At 51.7% G+C, this 25672-nt stretch overlaps 1 protein-coding gene across 2 annotated transcripts in view; it reads right to left on the reverse strand.

Moving 5' to 3' along the window:
- Positions 1-357: 357 nt before the first annotated feature.
- The window catches only part of LOC145361412 (rab11 family-interacting protein 1-like), a 41798-nt gene continuing 16483 nt past the window's right edge, over positions 358-25672 (reverse strand). For both annotated transcript variants that reach the window (XM_080217143.1, XM_080217142.1), the window contains exons 3-7: positions 9728-10176; positions 8142-8967; positions 4132-5964; positions 1312-1471; positions 358-576 (exon numbers count right to left, since the gene is read on the reverse strand). In XM_080217143.1, coding sequence (XP_080073269.1) covers positions 358-576; positions 1312-1471; positions 4132-5964; positions 8142-8967; positions 9728-10176 — 3487 coding nt within the window. The remainder of the gene's footprint in view (positions 577-1311; positions 1472-4131; positions 5965-8141; positions 8968-9727; positions 10177-25672) is intronic.

A 25672-nucleotide genomic window follows, 5' to 3' on the forward strand; every position in this document is an offset into this window, starting at 1 on the left:
GTGGAAAGCAGAATTGGGGAAACATCTGCGATAAATGGGACAACCAATTGCCCGGCAAGGATTTCAGAATGGATTAATCAAAAAAGTTCACAGCACCCCCGCTCCAAGGTTCGGGTGCAGACTCTAGATCAGAAATCTGGTCCCCCCGCCATGTCCCCACCCACCCTCTTCCTCCTGCAAAACGCAATAAGCAACACTCTCCAATCCTTGGGCCAGTTACAAAGCTCGGTCTGTTCATATTCCAATAGCAGCATTGGTCAGTGTCAGCTTGTGCGCAGCCTCGAACCCCATCCCCACCCCCCCCCGCCACCGGCCTCCCTCTCCACCCCCACCCCGCTGGACCCCACCTCCCCCCCGTCACACTCGCTCAGCCTGCCGGTTGGACTGGTACGAGATCCGCAGGATCCCGGGGGTCTCCTCCATCACCCGGACCAGCAGGTTGTCGATGTAGCTCTCCAGCTCGCGGACGTGGCTGTCCTTCTTGGAAATGACCTCCTTCTGCTTGAGGACCAGCTGGATCAGCTCGTCGTGGGTCAGCTGGGAGTAGGCGGCGGCAGGGTCCGACGGGTCATAGTCCTTGGAAGGATGGGGTGGGAAGGAATAAAGAGACAGGAAGGGAGAGGAATGTTAAAATGATCGGAGAGGAAAAAGAGCTTCCAATTGTAACAGATTACAATGTCAGACCGAAATCTGCTGAGCCATCTCAGAATAGAATTACAGTTCTGAAAGAGACCATTTGACCTATCGAATCTGTATCGACTCTCCAACAGAGCCTCGGTGAGATGCTCTATCTCCCTAACCCCAAGTATTTACCCAGCTAATTCCCCCTAAATGACTCCTCTTTGGACACTAAGGGGCAATTTAGCATGGCCAATCCCCCAACCCGCACATCTTTGGACTGTGGGAGGAAACCGGAGCACCCAGAGGATACCCACGCAGACACGGGGAGAGCATGCAGAGTCCACGCAGACAGTGACCCGAGCCAGGAATCGAACCCGGGTCTCTGACGCTGTGAGGCAGCAGTGCTAACCCACAGTGCCACCGTGCCCATCTTTGATGGGAGATGGCTTAGTCTGGAACTGTGTCCCTCCTCATTCGAGATTCCCTCATGAGGGGAACATTCTCTCAACCTCCACCCTGCCACATCACCCTCTCCAGCCCAACCCCCAACTCCACCCTGATTCTCACCCCACCTCCATCCAAAGTTTCACTAAGTTAAAGCAGCAGCCTCGAGGCTTCACAAGCTGTGGGTTTTCTGGATCTCGTGCCGAGGTCACACGTGAACCGTCTCCACAACACCGTCAGACTCACCTTGAGGATGGTCTGGCTCTCACTGAGGGCCAGCACGCGCCCGGTTAGGGATTTGGTCACGATGCTATCCACGGCCTTGTACCTGGGCTTCAGGGGTTCCTCTGAGGTTACCTCAGGAGCCTTGGTCTCGACAGCACTCATGGGCTTCACTGGGTGAGGCCTGCGAGAAACAATCAGAAACACTGGTCACTTACCCACATTACTAAGAAATAAAGACACCTCCGTGCACCAGGGCACAGACTGCACTCCACTCACTCAACTCACACCCAGCCCCAAACTTCTGGACACATGATAGGAGCGGCCAGAGACAGACAGAGAGAGAGCCACAGACACAGAGAGAGAGAGAGCCACAGACACAGAGAGAGAGAGAGAGCCACAGACACAGAGAGAGAGAGAGAGAGACAGAGAGAGAGAGAGAGCCACAGACACAGAGAGAGAGAGAGAGAGACACACACAGACACAGAGAGAGAGAGCCACAGACACAGAGAGAGAGAGTGACACAGAGAGAGAGAGAGAGCCACAGACACAGAGAGAGAGAGAGAGTGACACAGACACAGAGAGAGACACACACACACACACACACACACACAGAGAGTAGCTAACACATTTGCTCAAATTCATGCTCCACCTTGCAGAGGAGGCAGCTCAGCTCATTGTCAGCCGTGACCCGGGGGGTAGCACACTCGCCCCCGAGGCAGGGTGGGACGGGCGTGCTGCCATCCCACAGGGGAAATGAGGGTCTGCAGCACCACCCTCGAAGGGGGAAAGGGGAACAGCACTGCCCCTGTCTGCCTGCCCTTTCCATCTTAGTCCAAACATTGCACTCAACAAGTTAGACCCTATAGAATTCCGTCTGTTCAGGGGCTTGTAATCCCAGTACAGCAGTGTGGGAGATCCTGGAAAACTGCACTCGGGTTGAGTTTGGGTGCTGGGGAGGGGGGGGGGGGGTGGTGATGGAGGAGATTCACACTTCCTCTCCATCGCTCTCTAACGAGCAACAACGTGGCAACACCCTCCGAGATTGCATTGGTATATTTATTATGCGTCAGTCCTGAACTCGATGTGGCCCAGATCAGTCTGTGTAGGTGCACATCTCGACACGTTAACCACAGACAGAAGATTCCCAAGTTACAATTAACTTACCTTTTAAGGATCAAGCTTAAACACTGTTTTGGTGTAGAGAAATAGAAGCAGATTCCATCATAACATTCATTCATAGGACATGGAATCACGGGCTGAACCCAGCATTTATCCCCCACCCCTAACTGCCCCATGAGAAGGTGGTGGGTGAGCCGCTTTCTTGAACCCGCTGCTGTCCCTGAGGTGTAGGTACAACCACAGTGCTGTTAGGGAGGGAGTTACCATAGAATAGAATCCCTACAGCGCAGAAAGAGGCCATTCGGCCCTGTTGAGTCTGCACCGACCACAATCCCACCCTATCTGCCCATCCTTCAGATTGTGGGAGGAAACCAGAGCCCCCCGCCCCCCCACCCCCGAGGAAACCCACGCAGGACACTTGAAAACGCAACACAGACAGTGACCCGAGCCGGGAATCAAACCCGGGTCCCTGGCACCGTGAGGCAGCAGTGCTAACCCACTGTGCCGCCCGTAGGTTAGGTGGATTGGGTATGGTAAAATCGCCCCTTACTAGGGTGAACATGTGGGGTTATGGGGATAGGGCCTGGGTGGGATTGTCGATGAAGGCTCGATGGGCCAAATGGCCTGTGTCTGCACTGTATGGGTTGTATTCTATTCCCTGTTTTTTTTAATTGTCCACCACTGCTCATGGACTGGATGTGGCAGGAATGCAGAACTTAGAGAGATGTGATTGCACCACCAGTGGGATCGGGTTCATAACTTGCTGCTTATGTTGTTTGGCAGACAAGTAGCATCACCTACTTTGTCAACATTGTGGATTCACATTATAATAACAGGGGGGAAAAATAACACCAAATTAAGTCTGGAAATAAGACCAAGATTTTTTTTTGAAGTAAACACACAAAATTATTAACTGAATTGCTGCAAGGTGATTCGCTATGAGATGATAGAACCCTAACCTGTTACCAGACTAGGTCCTTCCAAAAAAAAACCCCCCACAAACTAACTGCCATCCCCAGTGGAGACAATAGGACAGAATAGCCCTCTCATCCTGTGCTCCGCCTAGATGGGATTCTTGCGGATTCACCTTCCCACTCGGAATATACAAAGAATGGGTCCAAAGCCAGCTGAAAGTTGCTCGGATTACGTGTGTCTGAGAGAGAATAAGTGCAAAAGCCATCAAGCACGCTCGCAGCACCCCCGCACATAGCCACAGGTTTCAAATGCTCTCTCTCTCTCTCTGACTGTGGAAGCCAGCAAGGTGGTTAGGAAGGCAAATGCAATGTTAGCTTTCATTTCGCGAGGACGAGAATATAAGAGCGGGGATGTACTGCCGAGGCTTTATACGGGTCCGGTCAGACCCCATTTGGAATACTGGGAGCAGTTTTGGTGTGTATGAAGAACTTGCCAGCTGTGGAGAGGGTCTCGGGGTGCTGGATGGTGACAAATTGAGGGGTTTCACCCAGATCAACGACGATGGGAGGGGTGGGGAGGGTTTAAGAGTCTCAGAGCAGAAACTCACCCTTAACCTCTTCTCAAGCCCCAACTAACTCTCAAACTGGTCAAGCATGAAAAAGGAACAGCCAACTTGATTGGCTCAGAGCCAACTGCCAAAATGGAGGTGGCGATTTGAGGAGACCCAGTGCTAACAGAGGGGCCTTTCAAAGCCCCCACTCCCCCCGCCTCGCCCTCCACCCCATCCTCGAGCTAACTCGACCTCACCTGCGTCTGGAAGACATTGCTGACCCTCCGCCCTGTGACTGGATTGGCTGTGTCTCCGTGGGTGAAACTCGAGCCTGTGCCGGCCTCCTCGTGCCCGAGGTCTCTGCTCTGGGGGAACTCCCGGCCGATGGCTGCACCGAGCAAGGGGCGTCGGTCACGGGTGGCGGCCTGGGCTGGAGGAGAGGGGGCTGGGGAGGCAAGGGCTGAGGCGGGGGAGGAAGGCTGGGCCCGGCGGCGGGGTCTGGATCCGGAGGAGGAGGAGCCTGGGCGGGAGCGGGGGGAGGCGTGACCCGACTTTGGGTAGGTTCTCCGCTCGGACTGGGAGCGGAGGGGGACGCTCGGCAGCTGGGATCGGAGGAATCCGGTCTGGTCGTTGGTTGTCCATCCTCTGGAGCTACCGTATTTTCACTTTGACCACCGAGTGTTGGGGTCCCGTCAGAAGCTTCACTCCTCTCCCCAGCGACAATCTTGTCTTCTGTCTCCCACAACCCGTGGCCGTTACCTGCACTTTCCTCCGTGGCCTCCAAGTGCTCCAGGTCCGTGCCACGGTTAGTGGTTGGTTCGGGCTCTGGGTCAGGAGGAGGAGGAGGAGAAATATGGCCTTGCGTTTCCCCTGCCTGCTCACCGCTGACAGCTCCGACCAAAGGCAGCGGAGATCCCGGCCCCCGTGTATTCCCGACAGCCATGGAATCTTCCACCTTTTCCGGGATACCGGGACGCGCGGTTTCCCCTTCCGGTCCCACAACGGGATAACGGGCTTCATCGTCACCCCGGTACCTTCCGGGCGGAGAAACTCCGTCCGCCGATCCAGCTGAGGGGTCGCTCCGGTCATTGTCCCCCCGGCTGCCGCCCAGGTCGGGGGAATTCCTCGCCACGCTGGGAGTCAAGTCGGCACCTCCAGTTCCGGTGGGCTCCGCTGTCGGTTCCACCGCGCCACTGGCGGCCCTAACGCCATTGGCCAGATCCTGACCGGGTATTTCCTCGGGGGGACACAGCGGTTCGTTATTCATGGTGACCGTGGCAAAACTCCTCGGCGCTGGGATAGGCGGAACCCGGCGTACCTCAGCGGCCAAGGGTTCCGGATTCCGCACGCCCCTCCCCGAATCAGGCGGGCAACTCCTGGGTGGCACCCGGGGTGGACTGGCGGAGACGCGAGTCTCCAACAGAGGGGAAGAGGAGGGGAGGTGGAGTGAAGACTTTGGCTCAAGACACACCTCGGCTCGGGAATCCGCTGGCTCACCGGTCACGTTTTTGGCCTCGTCGCCACCGTTCGACTGACATTCCAGGCTGGATCTCGGGTCCCAATCTCTGGGTGAACCACCACGTTCCTCGACCTCCGCGGCGGAGGCCCCCTCCCCGTGAGGTGGCTGCTGTGGACTGCCGTCGCTGGAGGAGGAGTTCTTTCCGGTCAGTTCCCGAAGCAGATCCCGGGTGGACGTCCTGCCGCTCCCCCGTGGCGGGGCCGGACTCTCCAGCCCCGCTCGTCCCCCGGCTGGATCCGCCGTGCAGGAGTCGCCCCCGCTGGTGTCCGAAGACGAGGAGGAGAACGAGGAGGAGCTGGAGCTCGGGAGAGGGGGCAGACGGGCCGCGACAGACTCTCCCACGGAAGGCGAGGGCGAGGCCGGGATCAGCGCAGGGAATGCAGCCACGGCAGGTGGGCTATAGGCTACATGCAAGCTGGCAAAGTTAGAGTTCGTCGCCCCTTCAGATCCCACCACCACCGCAGGAGCAGGGCCGGAGGGCTGGGTTAGAGCAGACAGGAGGGGAGGAGAGGGAGGAACTAAAGGCGAGAGGGTTTCAGCTTTAGTTTCAGCCTTCGGAGACACCTCCAATCTGTAAAAAGGACAGAAAAACAGTGAGTGGCCCCCGCTGCTGCAGAAAATCGCCTGGAGGGGCTCTACAGACAGGATTAGAACTCAACCACTCAGCAAAAATACATCCCTATTCCACTATCACCGCTCCGTGGCCCCGTCAGTGACACAATAGTAAACAGAAAGGACCTTCGAATTGCAACGCAGGGAGATTACTCCACGGTAGAGAGGGACCCTTGTATATGCGTCAAAGGTTAGCACGCCGATACAGCAAGGAAGTCGGAATATTGCCAGGGGATTGGGGAAACAAAAGGCGGGAAGTGGGCAGCACAGTGGTGCACTGGTTAGCACTGCTGCCTCAGGGACCCGCGTTCGATTCCCGGCTTGGGTCACTGTTTGTGTGAAATCTGCGCATTCTCCCCGTGTCTGCGTGGGTTTCCTCCAATGCACCGGTTTCCTCTCAGTCTGAAAGGCATGCGGGTTAGGTGCTAAATTCTCCCTCAGTGTACCCGAACAGGCGCCGGAGTGTGGCGACTCGGGGATTTTTGCAATAACTTCATTGCAGTGTTAATGTAAGCCGACTTGTGACACTAACATATAAACTTCAATAGCAACAGAAAGCGGTGGTTCCAGATCTGCAACTAGCTGGGCTTGTGACCTGTAACTTTCGTCATTCGGAGCGCGTGACTGCCCACCGCCCCTCCGCCTCCCCCCCACTGGCTGCAGAGACGGACAGAGCCCACCCGGTGAGAGCGAGATCGCACAGCAACATGTGGGAAAGCTAGCAGAGTATTTACAGACAACACGCAGAGCGGAAGGAGGAGGACAGGTGGAGCAGTGAATCACCCCACCCATAACCAACTTCCCCACTGGGCAGACATGGCACTCAGGACCATCTGAACGGGGGTGAAGACTTGACGATACGACCCCTCCAATCTGCTCTGCCATTCAATCGTATCCGCCCCACATCCCACAATCCCCCCCCCCCGCCCCGGTTCCCTCCCGTGCTCCCCCACATCCCACAATCCCCCCCCCCCGCCCCGGTTCCCTCCCGTGCTCCCCCACATCCCACAATTCTCCCTGTGCCTTAAATCTTCTCAATGATGGTACACCCACAACCCTCTGGATGGTTGAGAATGCCAAAGACCATTAGGTATCGGAGCAGGATTAGGCCATTTGGCCCATTGAGTCCGCTCCACCATTCCATCATGGCTGATATTTTTCTCATCCCCATTCTCCTGCCTTCTCTCTGTAATCCCTGATCCCCTTATTGATCAAGGATTCACAACCTTGGTTAGGTTGATTGGCCATGCTAAGAAATTGCCTCTTAGTGTCCAGGGATGTGTAGGTTTGAGGGAATGCGGGGGGGACAGGGGGGGGGCCCAGTCATTTTGGACTGAGACTGAGGAGCAGTCTCCTCACTCAGAGGGTTCATAGATCATAGAACCCTACAGTGCAGGAAGAGGCCCTTCGGCCCATCGAGTCTGCACCAAACACAATCCCACCCAGGCCCTAACCCCATATCCCTACATATTAGACCCATGGTGCAGTGGAAGCTCTCTGGATTGGTGCTCAGGGTGAGGGGGTGTCCCACGATCAAAGCCGAGTGAATTGGGTCAATATTCTGAGTTTTAGAAGAAATCTCATGCAACAGACACGATCCTGAAGGGGTAGAGTGGCTGTGGAAAATTTACCCCGAGTGTCGGGGGGACTAGCTAGAGTAAATGCATGGATTTATGTGGATAGGGCCTGGGTGGTCGGTGCAGACCCGATGGGCCGAATGGCCTCCTTCTGCACTGTAGATGCTAACCAGTCAGTGACGTCCACGATTAATAGAAAAGCTCTCGCACGTTTCCTGGAATATATTCTGCAGTTCTGTTAGCCCCACCAGGGTGAATAAACCTCACAGCCGCTGCCATTGTAGCCCATCTGCCATCTTGTTACCCACAATGCAATGCAAATGGGAGGCTTGCGTGCACCATTTTGTTCTATGACAGGCCAGTGCAGCGTCCCAGTCACAGGGTCACAATTCACCCCCCGCCGCCCCCACCCCCCTGCACACCTCCCACCCCCTCCTGCTCGATCAATCCCTCACAGAAGGGGAGACAGACAATGGGCGGTTCAGGAAGACAGGACACTGGCCATGACATGGCCGCCACATTCAACATGGCTACCCCGCCGAAACGAGACGAGGCTTACTTGGGCTTGACCGCTGCCGTCCGGTTAGACCATACCGAATTACTCGGTGGCCTCCTCGCCTCCTCCGTCCTCTCTTCAAAGGGGCTGCGGGCTTCCTTCGCCTCGGGAGCTTTGGCTGCCTCCGTCTTCCGGGGGAAAAAGGACATCAGGCCGACTTTCCTGCTCTCCTCCTTTTTGGTCACCTGCTCCGTCTTAGTAGGTGCCTCGGGCTTTGACACAGGGGGAGCCGTTTTCTTCTCCTCCTCTGTTGCCTCATCGTTGAAGGGATTGAGAGACCTGCCGCCCGTTCCAGAAGCTTCCGTCTTTTGCTCCATCCCCTTCTCCCCAGTGCTGGCGGCCGACGGTTGGCTCTCCTTCTCCTCCTGGACTCTGTCCAGGCGCTGGGGATCAGACGGGTCGCCTGCGCTCCCCTCTGCCCGGGTGTCTGGCGGAGAGGCTGAGGCGGGGGGCTGGTCGCCGGGACTGGAGCCCCGCGAAGGCCGGGAAGGGGAGAGCGGGCTGGGGGCCTCGGGCGGGTCGGCCGAGGATCTGCCCGTCAGGTCTTCGGCAGAGGTGTAGAACTGGCTGCTGTACAGGGGCTTGGGGTCAGTCCGGGGCCTCGCCGGCGTGGGGGGACCTGGCTCCTCGGTGTACACGTGGCTGCCGTTAATACACAGGTTGGACTGGGACATCGGGTCACTCTTGGGCTTCAGGCCGCCAAATAGGAACAGGGGGTCCTTCCTCGCGTTGCCAGGCGTTGCAAAACTCAACTGCTTGGTGTCAGCGCTGGCTGCCCTCTTGTGGCTCTTGATCTTTGGGACAAATAGGGTCTTGCTGGAACGCTCCTCTACAAAATTAGACAAGAGAAAACAAATAAGGTCAGAGTTAATCTCCCATCATTTACAACATTCCCTACAGTGCAGAAGGAGCCCATTCCACCTATCAGTTCTGCACTGATCACAATCCCACCCAGGCTCTATCCCCATAACTACATGCATTTACCCTGCTAATCCTCCTGACACTAAGGGGCAATTTAGCAAGGCCAGTCCCCCTATCTTACACATCTTTGGAGTGCGGGAGGAAACTGGAGCACCCGGAGGAAACACATGCAGACACGGGGAGAACGGGAAGAACATGCAAACTCCGCAGAGTCACCCAAGGGCGGAATGGAACCTGGGCCACTGGTGCTGTGATGCAGTAGTGATTAGAATCATAGAACCCTACATGTGCAGGAGGCCATTCTGCCCATCGAGGCTGCACCGACCACAATCCAACGTAGGCCCCATTCCCATAACCCCATGCATTTATCCTGCTAATCCCCCTGACACTAAGGGGCAATTTAGCATGGCCAATCAACCTAACCTACACAACTTTAGATGTGATTTATGACTGTCACGTGTATTAGTATACAGTGAAAAGTATTGTTTGATTTGCAGTGCTAACTGCTGTGCCACCCACTCCCCACCCTCTTTCTAAAGGTGCTCTATGGTAAATACCAAGACTTAGCATTGAAGTTTCTGACCACGGTCCCATCAAGAGCTCTGCGGTACCTCACTTGGCGAAAAGACACCTCACAAACACAACCGGGTCATTGGAAAACTAAGTACCTTCAGCAGAGTCGTGCAGCTGTATCTCAGTGAAGTCTTCCTTCTCAAAGTTCTTCGCTTTCTTCAAGTTTCCAGGGGACAAGGGGGGATCGGTGGGGATCACGGACATGGACTGGGAGAGGGACGTGCGCTGTAGGTTGGATTTCGGGAACAACTTCTTCAGTTTGGACTTCTTCTTCTTGTCCGCCGTCTCGGCGACTGCTGTGTCATCGTCGCTGTCCCCCGGGACGTTGAGGCTGGGGACGATGGCTGACGCTGAGTCAGAGAAGCCATCTTTCTTCTTCCCCTTGAATTTGTCCTTCAGCCGCCCCAGAGTCGAGCGGGATTTGTCCTTCATCGACAGGTCAAACATGCTGGCTGTCATGTTGTTCCGCACAAACTGGATGTCTGCCTCAATTTCCCCTCTTTCCTTCTCCTTCTTCCCATTCTTGGACTGTAGCTTGTACCACCTTAAAAGGGGGGGGGAGGGCAGAATCCCATTAGCATCAACTTGCCCTAGCAAATGCAAAACTCATATACCACATTAAAAACATGAAATAAAAAGGTGCAAATGAATTTTTTTTTTATTCAGGGGATGTGGCCATCACCAGGACTTATTGCCCATCCCTAATTGCCATTGAACTGAGTAGCTTATTCAGCCCTTTCATTCATAAGTCAACCACATTGGGGGTGATACAGTATTTAGCACTGCTGCCTCACAGCTCCAGGGACCCAGGTTTGATTCCCGATTTGGGTCACTGTCTGTGTGGAGCACGCACGTTCTCCCCATGCCTGCATGGGTTTCCTCCAATATTCCAAAGGTTAGGTGGATTAGTCATGCTAAATTGTCCTTTAGTGTCCCAAGATGTGTAGGTTAGGTGAATTGGCCATGCTAAATTGCCCTTTGGTGTCCTCCGAGCGCTCCAGTTCCTCCCCCACCCCGCCACCCTCAAGTCCGAAAGACATGTTGGTTAGGTGCTAAATTCTCCCTCAGTGTACTTGAACGGGTGCCAGAGTGTGGCGACTGGGGGATGTTCACAGTGACTTCATTGCAGAGTGTTAATGCAAGCCAACTTATGACACTCCTCCAGTCTAAAAACAGACATCAGCATGGAACCTGTACCAAGCAAAGGCCATTCTTAGCAGAGGAAGAGAGTCTATCAGCTCAGACAGCTTACCATGCAATGCAACTCTGCAAGAAAAGTGGGAGCTCATTCAGTCACCTGGCCAACATTACTTGCACCGTGGTCCCTTCAAGGAGTGGCCCTTTGTGGACCACATGAACAGAGTGGAACCAATGGAGCGCGAGCGCTTAAACCTTGTGAGACTAATAAAAACAGGTATTGGAATCACGTGTAGGCCAGACCAGCTAAGGACAGCAGGTTTCTTTTCCTTAAAAAAAGGACATCAGTGAACCAGATGGGATTTTCCAAGTGGTCATCAGCAGATTCTTAATTCCAGATTTTTATTGAATTCAAATTCCACCGTCTGCAGTGGTGGGATTTGAACCAGGGATGCCCGGGACATGACACTGGGTCGCTGGATTACAAGCCCAGTGATAATATCACTTGGCCACCAAATGGATGAGCTGGTAGATGTGGATTCGGTGTGACTGATGAGCAATGTCAGTCAGGCCACCAGGAATAAATTCCAAATTCTTTCGTCGAGGACAATGATTCTCTTTAATATCCAGCCCAAAGCCATGGGGCTACGCACACTGAGGTCTCAGGTTTTTTTTCATGGGTCACGGGAACATGGTCGACATTAGTTGAGTTCCTGGATTAACTGTCTAGCAATAATATGACGGTGGTATTATCGCTAGACAATTAATCCAGGAACTCAGCTAATGTTCTGGGAACCCGGGTTCGAATCCCACCACGGCAGATGATGGAATTTGAATTCAATAAAAAATAGCTGGAATTAAGAATCTACTGATGACCATGAAATTATTGTTGATTGTTGGAAAAACCCATCTGGTTCACTGATGTTCTTTTTTTAGGGAAGGAAATTTTTTATTCATTTGTGGGACGTGTGTCGCTGGCTGGCCAGCATTTATTGCCCATCCCTAGTTGTCCGAGGGCAGTTGAGAGTCATTGCTGTGGCTCTGGGGTCACATGTAGGCCAGACCGGATAAGGACAGCAGATTTCCTTCCCTAAAGAGAACCAGATGGGTTCTTCCGACAATGACAATGGTTTCACGGTCATCAGTAGATTCTTAATTCCAAATTTTTTTTTATTGAATTCAAATTCCACCAGCTGCTGTGGCAGGATTCGAACCCGGGTCCCCAGAACATTTGCTGAGTTTCTTGATCAGTAGTCTCACGGTGATACCACGAGGCCATCAACTCCCCCGAAATCTGCTGTCCTTACCCGGACTGGCCTACATGCGACCCAAGAGCCACAGCAATGTGGTTGACTCTCAAGTGACCCTCTAAGGGGAACTAGGGATGGGCAATAAATACTGACCCAGCCAGTGTCACCCATGTCCCACCAATGAACTTCTTAAAAATTCAGACGAGTGTTTGCGAGGGAGAGAAAATATGTGGAACTTAAATAAAGGGTCAAAGAGTCAGCAAGATAACATCACTCCAGCTATCAATGGTGACCAGAGATAACAAAAGCTCCTTTCATTAGAACAATATAATAAAGAGAAAAAGATAATCTCTCAGGGTTTGAGAAAGATAAACGGAGTAAATTATTTACACTGGATTAATGGGTCAGTGTCCCAGGATGACCACAGTAGTAGACACAGAAACTCTTCTGTGGGATCTGCTGCCCCTTCCTCGAACCAACCAGAGGAGACCTGAGCATTGGGAAAAGAATTAAATGGGAGGTTTGTGTGTGTGTGTTTTGGAATGTCAACAGAGGTGCAGTGGGGGCCTCCTCCTGTTTCTCATTGTACCATCTATTAACCAGACTTTTACCAGGACCAAGGAACAAGCAAGGCTGGCCAAGGTGGCTGCACTTTGTAAAAAAGGAGGGAGGCCTGGTCTCAGTGATAGGATTTTCCAACCTTTACATCTCTCGTCTGCGAGGCTCAGTTTCCATGTTTTTCTGAATAAAAAAGTGTGTTTGGGGGAGGTGGGGGTGAAGCAGAAAGGCGAGCAGATTAACCGTACTGACCACACCCTCCTCTGGAATCCAGCCTGGCTTGCTGCAGAGAGGAACATTCCGGAGATGTTTTCACGGGAATGTGGGCGCTACCTGTCATTAAAATATCTCTTGTCTTGACAGGGCCCAGGCTCCAGCTGAGGGGTTACTTGGATGACAATCTAACCCATACTCCACCCCCTTCACACTTTGAATTTATGGTCTAGGCCATCTCTACCCCCAACCCCTATCCCTCCCCGCCCCTCACAGGTGACACTCAAACATGGAATCCCTACAGTGAAGGGGGAGACCATTCGGCCCATCGAGCCTGCAGTGACAGCAATCCCAGCCAGGCCCCAACCCTGTTACCCCACATTTAGTCTACCTAGTCCCCCTGAAATTAAGGGGCAATTTAGCATGGCCAATCCCCCTAACCCGCACATCTTTGGATACTAAGGGGCAATTTAGCATGGCCAATCCACCTAACCTACACATCTTTGGACACTAAGGGACAATTTAGCATGGCCAATCCACCTAACCTACACATCTTTGGTCACTAAGGGACAACTTAGCATGGCCAATCCCCCTAACCCGCACATCTTTTGACACTAAGGGACAATTTAGCATGGCCAATCACGATAATCTATACATCTTTTGGACTGTGGGAGGAAACCCACACAGACACGGGGATAATGTGCAAACTCCGTACAGACAGTGACCCAAGCTGGGAATCGAACCCAGGTCCCTGGTGCTGTGAGGCAGCATCGCGAACCACTGTGCCACTGTGAATGGTGACTGGCACTACCCACAATACACACCGGCAGCAATTTTTCACGATGCTATGTTCGAGCAGTTTTAAGAGGAAGTGTGCCAATAATCCAATAACCTGAAAGACAAGTTAAACTATTGCAGATCCTGCTCAGTGTTTTTAAAGTTTATTTATTCCTGTCACAAGTAGGATTACATAAAATCACATGGGGAACACCATCACCTGCAAATTTCCACTCCGAGCCACTCACCATGCTGACTTGGAAATATATCCTTCACTGTCACTGGGTCAAAATCCTGGACCTCCCTCCCTATCAGCACTGTGGGTGTACCCACACCACACGGACTGACTGATGTCCAATAACAATCCTGGAACTCCCTCCCTAACAGCACTGTGGGTGTACCTACACCACACGGACTGACTGATGTCCAATAAAAATCCTGGAACTCCCTCCCTAACAGCACTCTGGGTGTACCTGCACCACACAGACTGACTGATGTCCAATAACAATCCTGGAACTCCCTCCCTAACAGCACTCTGGGTGTACCTACACCACACGGACTGACTGATGTCCAGTAACAATCCTGGTCTGCCTCCCTAACAGCACTGTGGGTGTACCTGCACCACACAGACTGCAGCAGGTTCAAGATGGCAGCTCACCCACCACCTTCAAGGGGCAATTAGAGATGGGCAATAAATGCTGACACTGCCAGCAACGCCCACATCCTGTGAAAGTTTTTTAAAATCAGGATATGTAGGTGCAATTCAGAAAGCATACCATCGTAGAAAGTGATGGATCTGCATGTATCTCTTCCCAGCAAGGTGGCAGTGGTTAGCACTGCTGCCTCACAGCGCCAGAGACCTGGGTTCGATTCCTAGTTTGGGTGACCGTCTGTGCAGAGTCTGCACATTCTCCCTGTGTCTGCGTGGGTTTCCTCCGGGTGCTCCAGTTTCCTCCCACATGCCAAAGATGTGCAGATTAGTTAGATTGGCCATGCTAAATTGACCCTTTGTGTCAGGGGGATCAACAGAGCAAATGTGTGGGGTTATGGGTATAGGGCTTGGATGGGATTGTGGTCAGTGCAGACTCGATGAGCCGAATGGCCTCTTTCCGTGCTGTACAGATGTTAAAAAAAATCAGTGTTACATAGAGAGATCATCTCTGGTCACGATGACATCGCTGTTTCTGGGGATTTCCTGCTCACTGTCACACCGCCCACATGGGCAGCACGGTAGCACAGTGGTTAGCACTGCTGCTTCACAGCTCTAGGGTCCTGGGTTCAGTTCCCAGCTCGGGTCACTGTCTGTATGGAGTTTGCACATTCTCCTTGTGTCTGCGTGGGTTTCCTCCGGGTGCTCCGGTTTCCTCCCACAGTCCAAAGATGTGTGGGTTCGGTTGATTGGCTGTGCTAAGAAATTGCCCCTTAGTGTCCAGGTTTGCGTCGGTTAGAGGGATTAGTGGGTATAATATGGGGGTAGGGCCTGGGTGGGATCGTGTTCGGTGCCAACTTGATGGGCTGAAGGGCCTCTTTCTGCACTGCCATTGTGCTTTGCAACGTCTGTGGTCATGAAAGGCAGGGCACAAACTTACTTTGTGGAGTTGAGTTAGACCTCTTCTGTATTGGGTACCATGTTGGTCTGCTAAGTGCCACAAAGAGGGAGGGAGCGAGAGGGAGCAGTGCTAAGGGATTGCCTCAGCGCCCCTACCCGACTGGCCATATGCAAAGTCTTTCTCGGGAGGAAGTTGTGTTTATTTTGGGGCCAGCTGCTATTGGTGTGTACTGTAAGCACTGCACACTCAGCAAAAGATTGTTTGCTGATAAACATGTGCAGCCTTGCAGGCAGAAGGAGGAGGGTGCGGGCACATGACTCACATCTCGAGTCCAACTCTTTGCTTCTGATACCCCAGGCATGGCAACTCCTCGACCTCCACTGCCCAATGCATCTCGGCTGCCTCTCCAGAACGGGGCCAGTGCTTCCCTTCCCACACCCGCTTACTCTCCAGCTGTGTTGCGGACTCATCTGGGAGTCGGAGAATCTCTATAGTGCAGAGGGAGGCCATTCGGCCCATCGAACCTGCACTCTCAACAATCCCACCCAGGCCCTATCTCCATAAACCCCACGTATTTACCCTGCTACCCACTAAGGGGCAATCTAGCATGGCCGATCCACCTAACCTACACATCTTGGACAGTAAGGGGCAATCTAGCATGGCCAATCCACCTAATCCCCACTCTTAGTGTCCAAAGATTCCAAGGGAATTAGCAAGTTAAATATATAGGGTTATGGGGATAGGGTGGGATTGTGATCGGTGCAGTCTTGATGGGCTGAATAGCCTCCTACAGTGCAGGGATTCTGGAAATGACATGGGTTCAATTCCGCACAGGGCTTCCACTCATACCGAGAGCAGGATGTGGTTTAAAGCCAGCTGACAGCGGAAACGGGCTGTGGCCACATCTACAGTACTGGCCTCAGAACTTCCTACTTTTCCCGGAATTTACCAGGCGTGGGAGTGGGCCATCGCCAAGGCTATGTGATCCCATGTCAAGATCCCAAACTGAGCCACACGAGGAGTACAAACAAACAGTCACCTGTGTCTTCAGCATCAGGACTTGCACTGGGATAGCGCCTAGCCCCAGCTCAAAACACTTCGCAGCCAATGAAGGCCAGACATCGAGACCCAACCCCGTCTGATCTGAGCACAGCAAGATCCCCCAGGTGCGAGGTGACCGGATGATCCGCTGGCAGGTTTGAGAGATAAGTGTGGAACCGGGACACGGAGAGGTGGGAGAACTCCCCCTGGCTCTTCCTTGCCCGGGGGAAATCTCTCTAATTCCATCTAAGATGGGGCCTTCCACTAAATACCTCAGCTGAACGAGGGGGCATCTGACAGTACAGTCCCAACCACTGCCCCCCTTCGCCACCCCCAGGCGACAGCACACGTCACCCCACCCACCCCGATATCACCACCACCGTTCCCTCCCCACCAGTAGAAAAAGAAAGCAAAAACCTCAAGTGGTACCTCCCCCTCCCTCTCAGTTTGACAGCAAGGCAGAGGTAAAGTACCGAGGAATCCACAGAATTTGCAGCACAGGCCATTCAGTCCCTCTAATTCCCGCAGCTGTTTGTGCCTCTCACTGGTCCCCTCCCACCCCCAGGCATCGCCCACGCACGTGCCCTCGATGCCACCCTCCTCCACAACAGCAGGCTTGCCCTCGACGCAATTCCTTCGCACGCTAGGCTGGCGGTGTGCCAAAGACTCTGATCTTTGTGACATGACGGGTAGCGAGAACAGCTTCACGGGTGAGGTGGGCAAATCTCTCTCCCCTTAACTATAGGCAGCACAGTGGTTAGCACTGATGCCTCCCAGCATCAGGGAACTGAGTTCAATTCCCAGCTTGGGTCACTGTCTGTGTGGAGTCTGCACATTCTCCCCATGTCTGCATGGGTTTCCTCAGGGTGCTCCAGTTTCCTCCCACAGTCTGAAAGGCGTTCTGGTTGAGTGTACCCGAACAGGTGCCGGAGTGTGGTGACTCGAGAATTTTCACAGTAACTTGATTGCAGTGTTAATGTAAGCCTACTTGTGACACTAGTTATGGGGAGGCGATGGCTTAGGTGGGTATTATTGCTGGACTATTAACCCAGAAACTCAGCTAATGTTCTGGGGACCCGGGTTCAAATCCCATCACAGCAGATGGTGGAATTTGAATTCAATAAAAAGAAATCTGGAATTAAGAATCTCCTGATGAAACCATTGTTGGAAAAACCCATCTGGTTCCCTTTAGGGGAGGAAATCTGCCGTCCTTCCCCCGGTCTGGCCTACATGTGACTCCAGAGCCACAGCAATGTGGTTGACTCTCAACTGCCCTCCAAAGGGCAACGAGGGATGGGCAATAAATGCTGACCCAGTCAGCGATGCCCTAGTTAATAAACGAGTAAACAAGCTTGGGGATTCGAGTCCCAGAATTGGAATGCATCAGCAGTTTAGTAGTGTTTGCTCAAAAGGTGAATATCATCTCTGGACAAGCTCAGCTATTTTCTCTGCATTCCCCCAACATGCTTTCTGTTTAAAAAAAAACGAAAGCTCCTTGACATTTTGTACAGGGCAGGTTTTGTTTTCCCCTCCCCACCCCAGTAACTGATCTGATGATAACCAGGCCGTTTTTAATTACGTCTGCCGTTTGGTATGCCAGCCTCCTGTTCACCAGTCCCCTGAATCTTGCCTTTTGTTTACACAGTCCTCGCACTGTTTTCCACTGCACTAAAAAGCTGCAGGGAGCGGGCAGCACAGAGTGGGAACGCTGCCAACAAAAACACAAACACGGTCCATTGGGGCTTCCAACAATCAGGGAAGGGGAACACCTTGTCAAAACGGACCCTGTAGCTGGTGGGCCTTGCTGCCCACACTACCACCACCCCAACCCCCACACCACCCTTCCTCACCCTCTGCCTCCCCCACCCACTTCCAGCACAACACACAAATCATTTGACAACACCCTCGGGTACAATGTCCACTCAGCCGGAACGTTATACATACTTATACATATCTATATATCTATATCTATATAGGCACACACTATATAAAAATATATATACATAAAAATCCAGCTCACAAAAACCTTTGAAACCAAATTACTCATTACCTGACTGATGACCTTTCACATTAAATTTGAAACAAAAAACCCCAGGAGTACGCCCCCGCCCTCTCACTATGAGGACAAAAGTTCTGGGGAATCCACAGAATTGACAGCACAGGCCATTCAGCCCATCTAATCCCTGCATCTGTTGAGGCTTCACACGGATCTCCTCCCTCCCAGCCTATCCCTCTCTTCCTTTCTCCCCAGTTCCATTCATGGCAGGATGTTGGTTGGTTGGTTTAGCTCAGCTGGCTACACAACTGCTTTGTGACGCCAACAACATGGGTTGGTATTCCCGTACCGGCTGAGGTTATTCACAAAGGCCCTGCCTTGAAGGCATTGGAAAGGGTGCAGAGGAGGTTTACCAGGATGTTGCCTGGTATGGTGGGAAGGTCTTATGAGGAAAGACTGAGGGACTTGAGGTTACTTTCGTTAGAGAGAAGAAGGTTAAGAGGTTACCTAATTGAGGCATATAAGATGATCAGAGGGTTAGATAGGGTAGATAGTGAGAGCTTTTTGCCTTGGATGGTGATGGCTAACACAAGGGGACATAGCTTAAGGGGTGGTAATTATAGGACGGATGTCAGAGGTTGGTTCTTTACTCAGAGGGTAGTAAGGGCATGGAATGCCCTGCCTGCAGCAGTTGTGGACTCGCCAACTTTAAGGACGTTCAAACGGTCAGTGGATAGGCATATGGATAACATTGGAATAGTTTAGGTTAGAGGGTCATTAGATTCATTCCACTGGTCGGCGCAACATCGAGGGCCGAAGGGCCTGTACTGCACTGTAATGTTCTATGTTTCGAACTTGGGTTCGGCACGGTGGCGCGGTGGTTAGCACTGCTGCCTCGTGGCGCCAGGGACCCAGGTTCGATTCCCAGCCTCGGGTCACTGTCTGTGTGGACTTTGCATGTCCTCCTTGTGTCTGCGTGGGTTTCCTCCGGGTGCTCCAGTTTCCTCCCACATTCCAAAGATGTGCGGGTTGAGTGGGTTGGTCATTATTAAATTGCTGCTTAGAGTCAGGGGGATTAGCTAGGATAAATACATGGGGTTATGGGGATAGGGCCTGGGTGGTTGATACAAGTTTGATGGGCTGAATGGCCTCTTTCTGCACTGTTGGGATTCTATTTGCCCCGTTTTCTTTGAACTGGATCCGTACAATTTGTCTCAACTATTCCCCATGGTATTGAGTTTCATCTTGTCAACACACACTAGGTTTCTCCCAAATCCCTTGTTAGATTTGATCATGAATATTTTATACTTCCGGGCCTCAACAAATGGTCTCTCGACAACTTTGCCCTTGGGTCAGGGGCTGATCAAAAATACTTTCTTTATTCATTCGTGGGACATGGGCGTTGCTGGCTGGCCACCATTTATTGCCCATCTGTATTTGTCCTTGTTCAGAAGGCAGTCAACCACAATTGTGGGGGCAGCCCAGTGGCACAGCGGTTAGCACTGCTGCCTCACAGCGCCAAAGGCCCCGGTTCGATTCCTGGCTTGGGTCACTGCGGAATCTGCACATTCTCCCCATGTCTGTGTGGGTTTACTCCAGGTGCTCCTGTTTCCTCCCACAGTCTGAAAAATGTGCTGGTTAGGTGCCCATTGACCTGAACAGACGCCGGAGTGTGGCAACTAGGGGATTTTCACAGCAACTTCATTGCAGTGTTAATGTAAGCCTACTTGTGACTAATAAACAAACTATTTTTTTTTACATTGTTGTGGCTCTGGAGTCACATGTAGGCCAGACCAGGTAAGGACAGCAGATTTTTATTTCAGCTACGACTCACCAACTTTTACAGATGCACCATAGAAAGCATTCTTCCTGGTTGTATCACAGCTTGGTATGGGCTCCTGCTCTGCCCAAGAGCGCAAGGAACTACAAAGGGTTGTGAACAAAGCCCAGTCCATCACACAAACCAGCCTCCCATCCATTGACTCTGTCTACACTTCCTGCTGCCTCAGGAAAGCAGCCAGCGTAATCAAGGACCCCACATATTCTCTCTTCGGGCCTATTTCTGCACTGTAGGGTTCGATGTTCTAAAAGTCTGAAGTCACGTACCAACCGACTCAAGAGCAACTTCTTCCCTGCTGCCAGACTTTTGATTGGACCTACCTTGCATTAAGTTGATCTTTCTCATCACCCTAGCTATAACCGTAACACTACGTTCTGCACCCTCTCCCTTCCTTCTCTATGAACGGTATGCTTTGTCTGTAAAGCACACAATATTCATTGGATACTAATACACGTGACAATAACACGTGACAATAACAAATCAAATAAAATGCATCAGTGATCCAGATGGGTTTTTCCAACAATGGTTTCACGGTCATCAGTACATTCTTAATCCCAGATTTTGTTTATTGAATTCAAATTCCACCATCTGCCGTGGTGGGATTCGAACCCGGGGTCCCCCAGAACATTAGCTGAGTTTCTGGATTAATAGTCTAGTGATGACACCACGAGGCCATTGTTTTTGCATCAGCCTGAGAAACAAGTTATTGCCCTCAAAACGGTCGAGACTCCTCATGATAGCAGAGCATGTGTGGCATTTGGATCCAGATCATAAACAGCCTCACAAAGACAGGTTTCATCTCTCTTGCTGGAAAACCAAACATGGGTGTTGCTGGCTGGCTAGCATTTATTGCCTGTCCCCAGTTTATTGCTGTGGCTCTGGAGTCACACGTAGCCATGATGTGGAGATGCCAGCGTTGGACTGGGGTAAACACAGTAATAAGTCTCACAACACCAGGTTAAAGTCCAACCAGTTTATTTGGCAGCACAAGCCACTAGCTTTTGGAGCGCTGCCCCTTCGTCAGGTGAGTGGGAGTTCTGTTCACAGTTTAAGACCTGTTTATCAAGTGAAAGACTTCATTACCTGTAAAGACTCGCATTCCAACCATTACTTTGTAAATTGAGTTTGTGTCTTTATATGCCCTGTTTGTGAACAGAACTCCCACTCACCTGATGAAGGAGCAGCGCTCCGAAAGCTACTGGCTCGTGCTACCAAATAAACCTGTTGGATTTTAAGCTGGTGTGTGAGACTTCTTACTGCATCACATGTGGGCCAGACCACGTAAGGACGACAGATTTCCTTCCCTACAGGGCATTACTGAACCAGATGGGTTTTTCCAACAATGGTTTCATCAATAGATTCTTAATCCCAGATTTTGTCTGTCTATTGAATTCAAATCCACCATCTGCCGTGGCAGGATTCGAACCCGGGTCCCCCAGAACATTAGCTGAGTTTGTGGATTAATAGTCTAGCGATAATACCACTCCGCCATCGCCTCCCCTGCTGTTTGAGCACAATAAAGGCACCACAGAGGTACAAGCTGTTTCTGTCACCCCGTACTTTGCTAGGCTTTGTTGGGTGCCATGTCAAAGACTCCTTCGAAAGGAAAGCAATTGTCTCAGAGTATTTTGAACTCTCTCTCTCTCGAGACACAGTGGGAAAGGCACAATACAAGTACACTACTTTTCAAGCCACGGTGAAACTTGGCAAAGGCTCACATAGCGCTGCACATAGTGCGTGCTGGTGTCGATTACTAATTCCAGCTTGTGTGTGTGTGTGTGTGTGTGTGTCTTTCGGGGAGGTTCCTATTTGCAGCTTTCCAGCAAGCACACAATTAAAGCACGGCACAGAAACTCAAACACAACAAAAGCAGGCCGCCCACACCAATCCCCTTTCACAGGGAGCACAACCAGGCCACGTGAATCGCGTTGCAAAACACCCACAGTTCAGCTCTGCAGAGCTGACCGACCCGCACCAAAGGGACTCCCCTCCTTCTTGCTGACTGGCTCCCGGTCTAGTGACACTGGATCGTAAAAATTCTCATCCTTGCTCTCGAGTCCCTCCCTGGTCTCAGCTCTGCGCATCTCCTCCAACCCTCCAATTCCTAGCTCCTGGTCAAGCAGCACCGCGGCACACACTGATTAGCACCGCTGCCTCACAACTCCAGCAACCCGGCTTGGGTCACTATCTGTCTGCGCATTCTCCCCATCCTCCGGGTGCTCCGCTTCCTCCCACAGTCCAAAGATGTGTAGGTTGCGTGGATTGGCCATGCTAAAATTGCTCCTTAGTGTCCAAAGATGTGTGGGTTAGGAATTGGCCACGCTAAATGTCCCTTAATGTCCTGGGATGTCTGTGTTGGAGGGATTATTAGCAGGGGAAAGATATGGAGTTTTGGGGATAGCACCTGGGTGAGATGGCTGGCGGTGTGGTCTCGATGGGCTGAATGGCCTCCTTCTGCACTGTAGGGTTCCTACAGACACTGGATTTTATAATTCTCATTCTTCTTTCGAGTCCCTGCATGGTCCCATCTCTTCGTATGTCTTCCAACCTTCCAAGATCCCTGTGCTCCTCCTATTCCTCACTCCCAATCAAGCGACATTAGATTTTTAAATTCTCATCCTTGTTTGAGTCCCCTCCGTGGTCCCGTCTCTCAGTATCTCTTCCAACCTCCCACCCACAACCCTCCGAGATCTCTGTGCTCCCCCAGTTCCGGCTTCTTGAACCAACCCTACCCCTTCCCCCAATTTTAAATCGCTCCACCTTTGGCATGGCCACCAATCTTGTTGGCTAATCAAATAAACTGAGGCACAAAGGGGGCAGCCCCTTAAAAAAGGAGTGGGGGGATCTCCCAAAACAAAAAACAAAAAGGAAAGGAAACATAAAATATCAAACCAAAACCGGGATTAAAGATGGTCAATAATGCACCCCAGTCCCTGTGGTGCCCAACGAGCATGGAAGGCATCAACAGCACCAATGGACACCGACTCCTCCCTCTCCAGAGATATCCTGCCATGCACGTAGCGTGCTAGAGAGGTGGACAGTCAGGTCAGACTGGCCCCCTCAGTCGCCTGCAACCTGGGCTTGTTTATTGGCTGCCTTGACCCTCAGGCTGTGGAATTCTCTCCCTCTATCCATAACTCTTAAAACCCTTTGACCAAGCTTTGGGTCGTCTGTTTACGAGGCTCCTTATGCAGCGTTGGGTAATTGTGGGTTTTATAATGCTCCCACAGACCACACTGCACCACGTATTTCTTTTATTCATTTGTGGGACATGGGCGTCGCTGGCTGGACCAGCATTTATTACCCATCCCTAGATGCCCTTGGAGGGCAGTTGAGAGTCAACTACATTGCTGTGGCTCTGGAGTCACATGTAGACCAGACCGGGTAAGGACGGCAGATTTCCTTCCCTAAGGGAACCAGATGGGTTTATCCGACAATCAAAGTACAAAGAAAATTACAGCACGGGAACAGGTCCTTTGACCCTCCAAGCCCATGCCTGCCTAAACTAAAACCATATGCACTTCAGAGTTCGTATCCTTCTATTCCCATCCTATTCATGTATTTGTCTAGATGCCCCTTAATTGCCACTATTGTACCTGCTCCCACCACTTCCCCGGGCAGCAAGTTCAAGACATTCACCACCCTCTATGGAAAAAAAAACTTGCCTTGTACATCTCCTCTAAACTTTTCTCCGCGCATCTTAAACCCATGTCCCCTGCATCGACAATGGTTTCGTCAGTAGATCCTTAATTCCAGATTTATTTTTGAATTATTGAATTTAAATTCCACCAGCTGCCATGGCAGGATTCGAACCTGGGTCCCCTGAACATTAGCCAATTACTAGAATCACAGAAACCCTACAGTGCAGAAAGAGGCCATTTGGCCCATCGAATCTGCACCGACTCCAATCCCACCCAGGCCCTACCCCCATATCCCTACATATTTTACCCACGAATCCCCTCTAACCTACACATCTCAGGACACGTAGGGGCAATCTTAGCATGGCCAATCAACCTAACCCGCACATCTTTGGAGTGTGGGAGGAAACCGGAGCACCCGGAGGAAACCCACGCAGACACAGGAAGAATGTGCAGACTCCACACAGACAGTGACCCCAGCCGGGAATCGAACCCAGGTCCCTGGAGCTGTGAAACAGCAGTACTAACCCACTGTGCTACCCATTACCTGGATTGATAGTCTGTCGATGAGGTGCTGTGTAAATGGAAGATGTGGCTCTATTAAATTTATTTCTGACAGTGCGTTGAGAATGAGGACTCATTAAAAGACTACCCCCCCATGTCCCCTCTAAGAAGACCTTTAATTAGGTCAATCCTGTTCTTAAGTCTCGCAATGTGTAAGAAAAGCCCTCATTTACATAAAATCACACAGAGAACACAGTGCACGCTCGCCCCTTGCAGCAAGCTCCCCCAGTCAGTGCAAACTGTTTCCTTTGACTGCTTGGAGGCTTCTGGTGAGCGTCTCAAACCACAAGATCTTGCGCATAAAAGTTCTCCATTTGTTAAAAATAAAGACCAATAAATAAATAAATCAGGTCAAGCAACACCATTTCACAGCCTCTCCGGCCTGTCTTTCAAGAGAGGCAGCGGAGAACCAGCCCAGCGTATTCCTAAAGGTTACCTCAAGTTAGCGAGTGCAGTTCACAACTTCCTGAGTTTAGCGCCCATTCACTTCCTTTCAGACGGTGGGTCACTGCGTTTTTGGAGACCCAATGGACAGATATGTGTTTTTGCCTTGCCCCCCCACCCCCGACCTTGGGATTCAACTTTCATCTCAAGTCAGGATTTCTTCCAACCTACAACCTTCAAACTATACTGAAATAGTCCTCCACGCGCTCGGAAAGTTCTTGCTATCTGAGTAATAAAGCTTCCAAACCCAAAAGACAAAGGGAACTCTGTCTTAGAATCCCTAAAGTGCAGAAGGAGGCCATTCGGCCCATGAAATGTCTTAGAATCATTGAATCCCTACAGTGCAGAAGGAGGCCATTCAGCCCACCACGTCTGCACTGACCACAATCCAACCCAGGCCCCATTCCTGCAACACCATATATTTACCGTACTAATCCCTGACACATTCAATTTATCATGGCAAATCCCCCAACCCGCACATCTTTGGACTGCGGAAGGAAACTGGAGCACTCAGAGGAAACCCACGCAGACACAGGGAGAATGTGCAGACTCCACACAGACAGTGACCCGAGGCCGGAATTGAACCCAGGACCCTGGTGCTGTGAGGCAGCAGTGCTCACCACAGTGCTGCCGGGTCTTGGAAAATGATAACTCCGTTTCAGTTATACAGGGGCAGCACAGTGTTTAGCACTGCTGCCAGGGACCCGGGTTCCCCGTCACTGTAAGTGTGGAGACTGCGCATCCTCCCCAATACTGCGTGGGTTTCCTCCGGGTGCTGTGGTTTCCTCCCACACTCCAAAGACGTGCAGGTTAGGTAAATTGGCCGTCAGTGTCCAAAGATGTGTAGGTTAGGTGGATTGGCCATGCTAAACGTATGGGGTCACAGGGATAAGGCGGAGAGAGTGCCTGGGTAAGATACTGTGTCAGAGAGTCAGTGCAGATTCGATGGGCCGAATGGCATTCTTCTGCACTGTATTGATTTTATATTCTCCCCACCCCCAACACCACTCAGCAACATACAACAAAAAAAAA

This window comes from Carcharhinus amblyrhynchos, chromosome 34 (assembly GCF_965287045.1).
Source record: "Carcharhinus amblyrhynchos chromosome 34, sCarAmb.v2.hapA, whole genome shotgun sequence".
Taxonomy (NCBI): domain Eukaryota; kingdom Metazoa; phylum Chordata; class Chondrichthyes; order Carcharhiniformes; family Carcharhinidae; genus Carcharhinus; species Carcharhinus amblyrhynchos.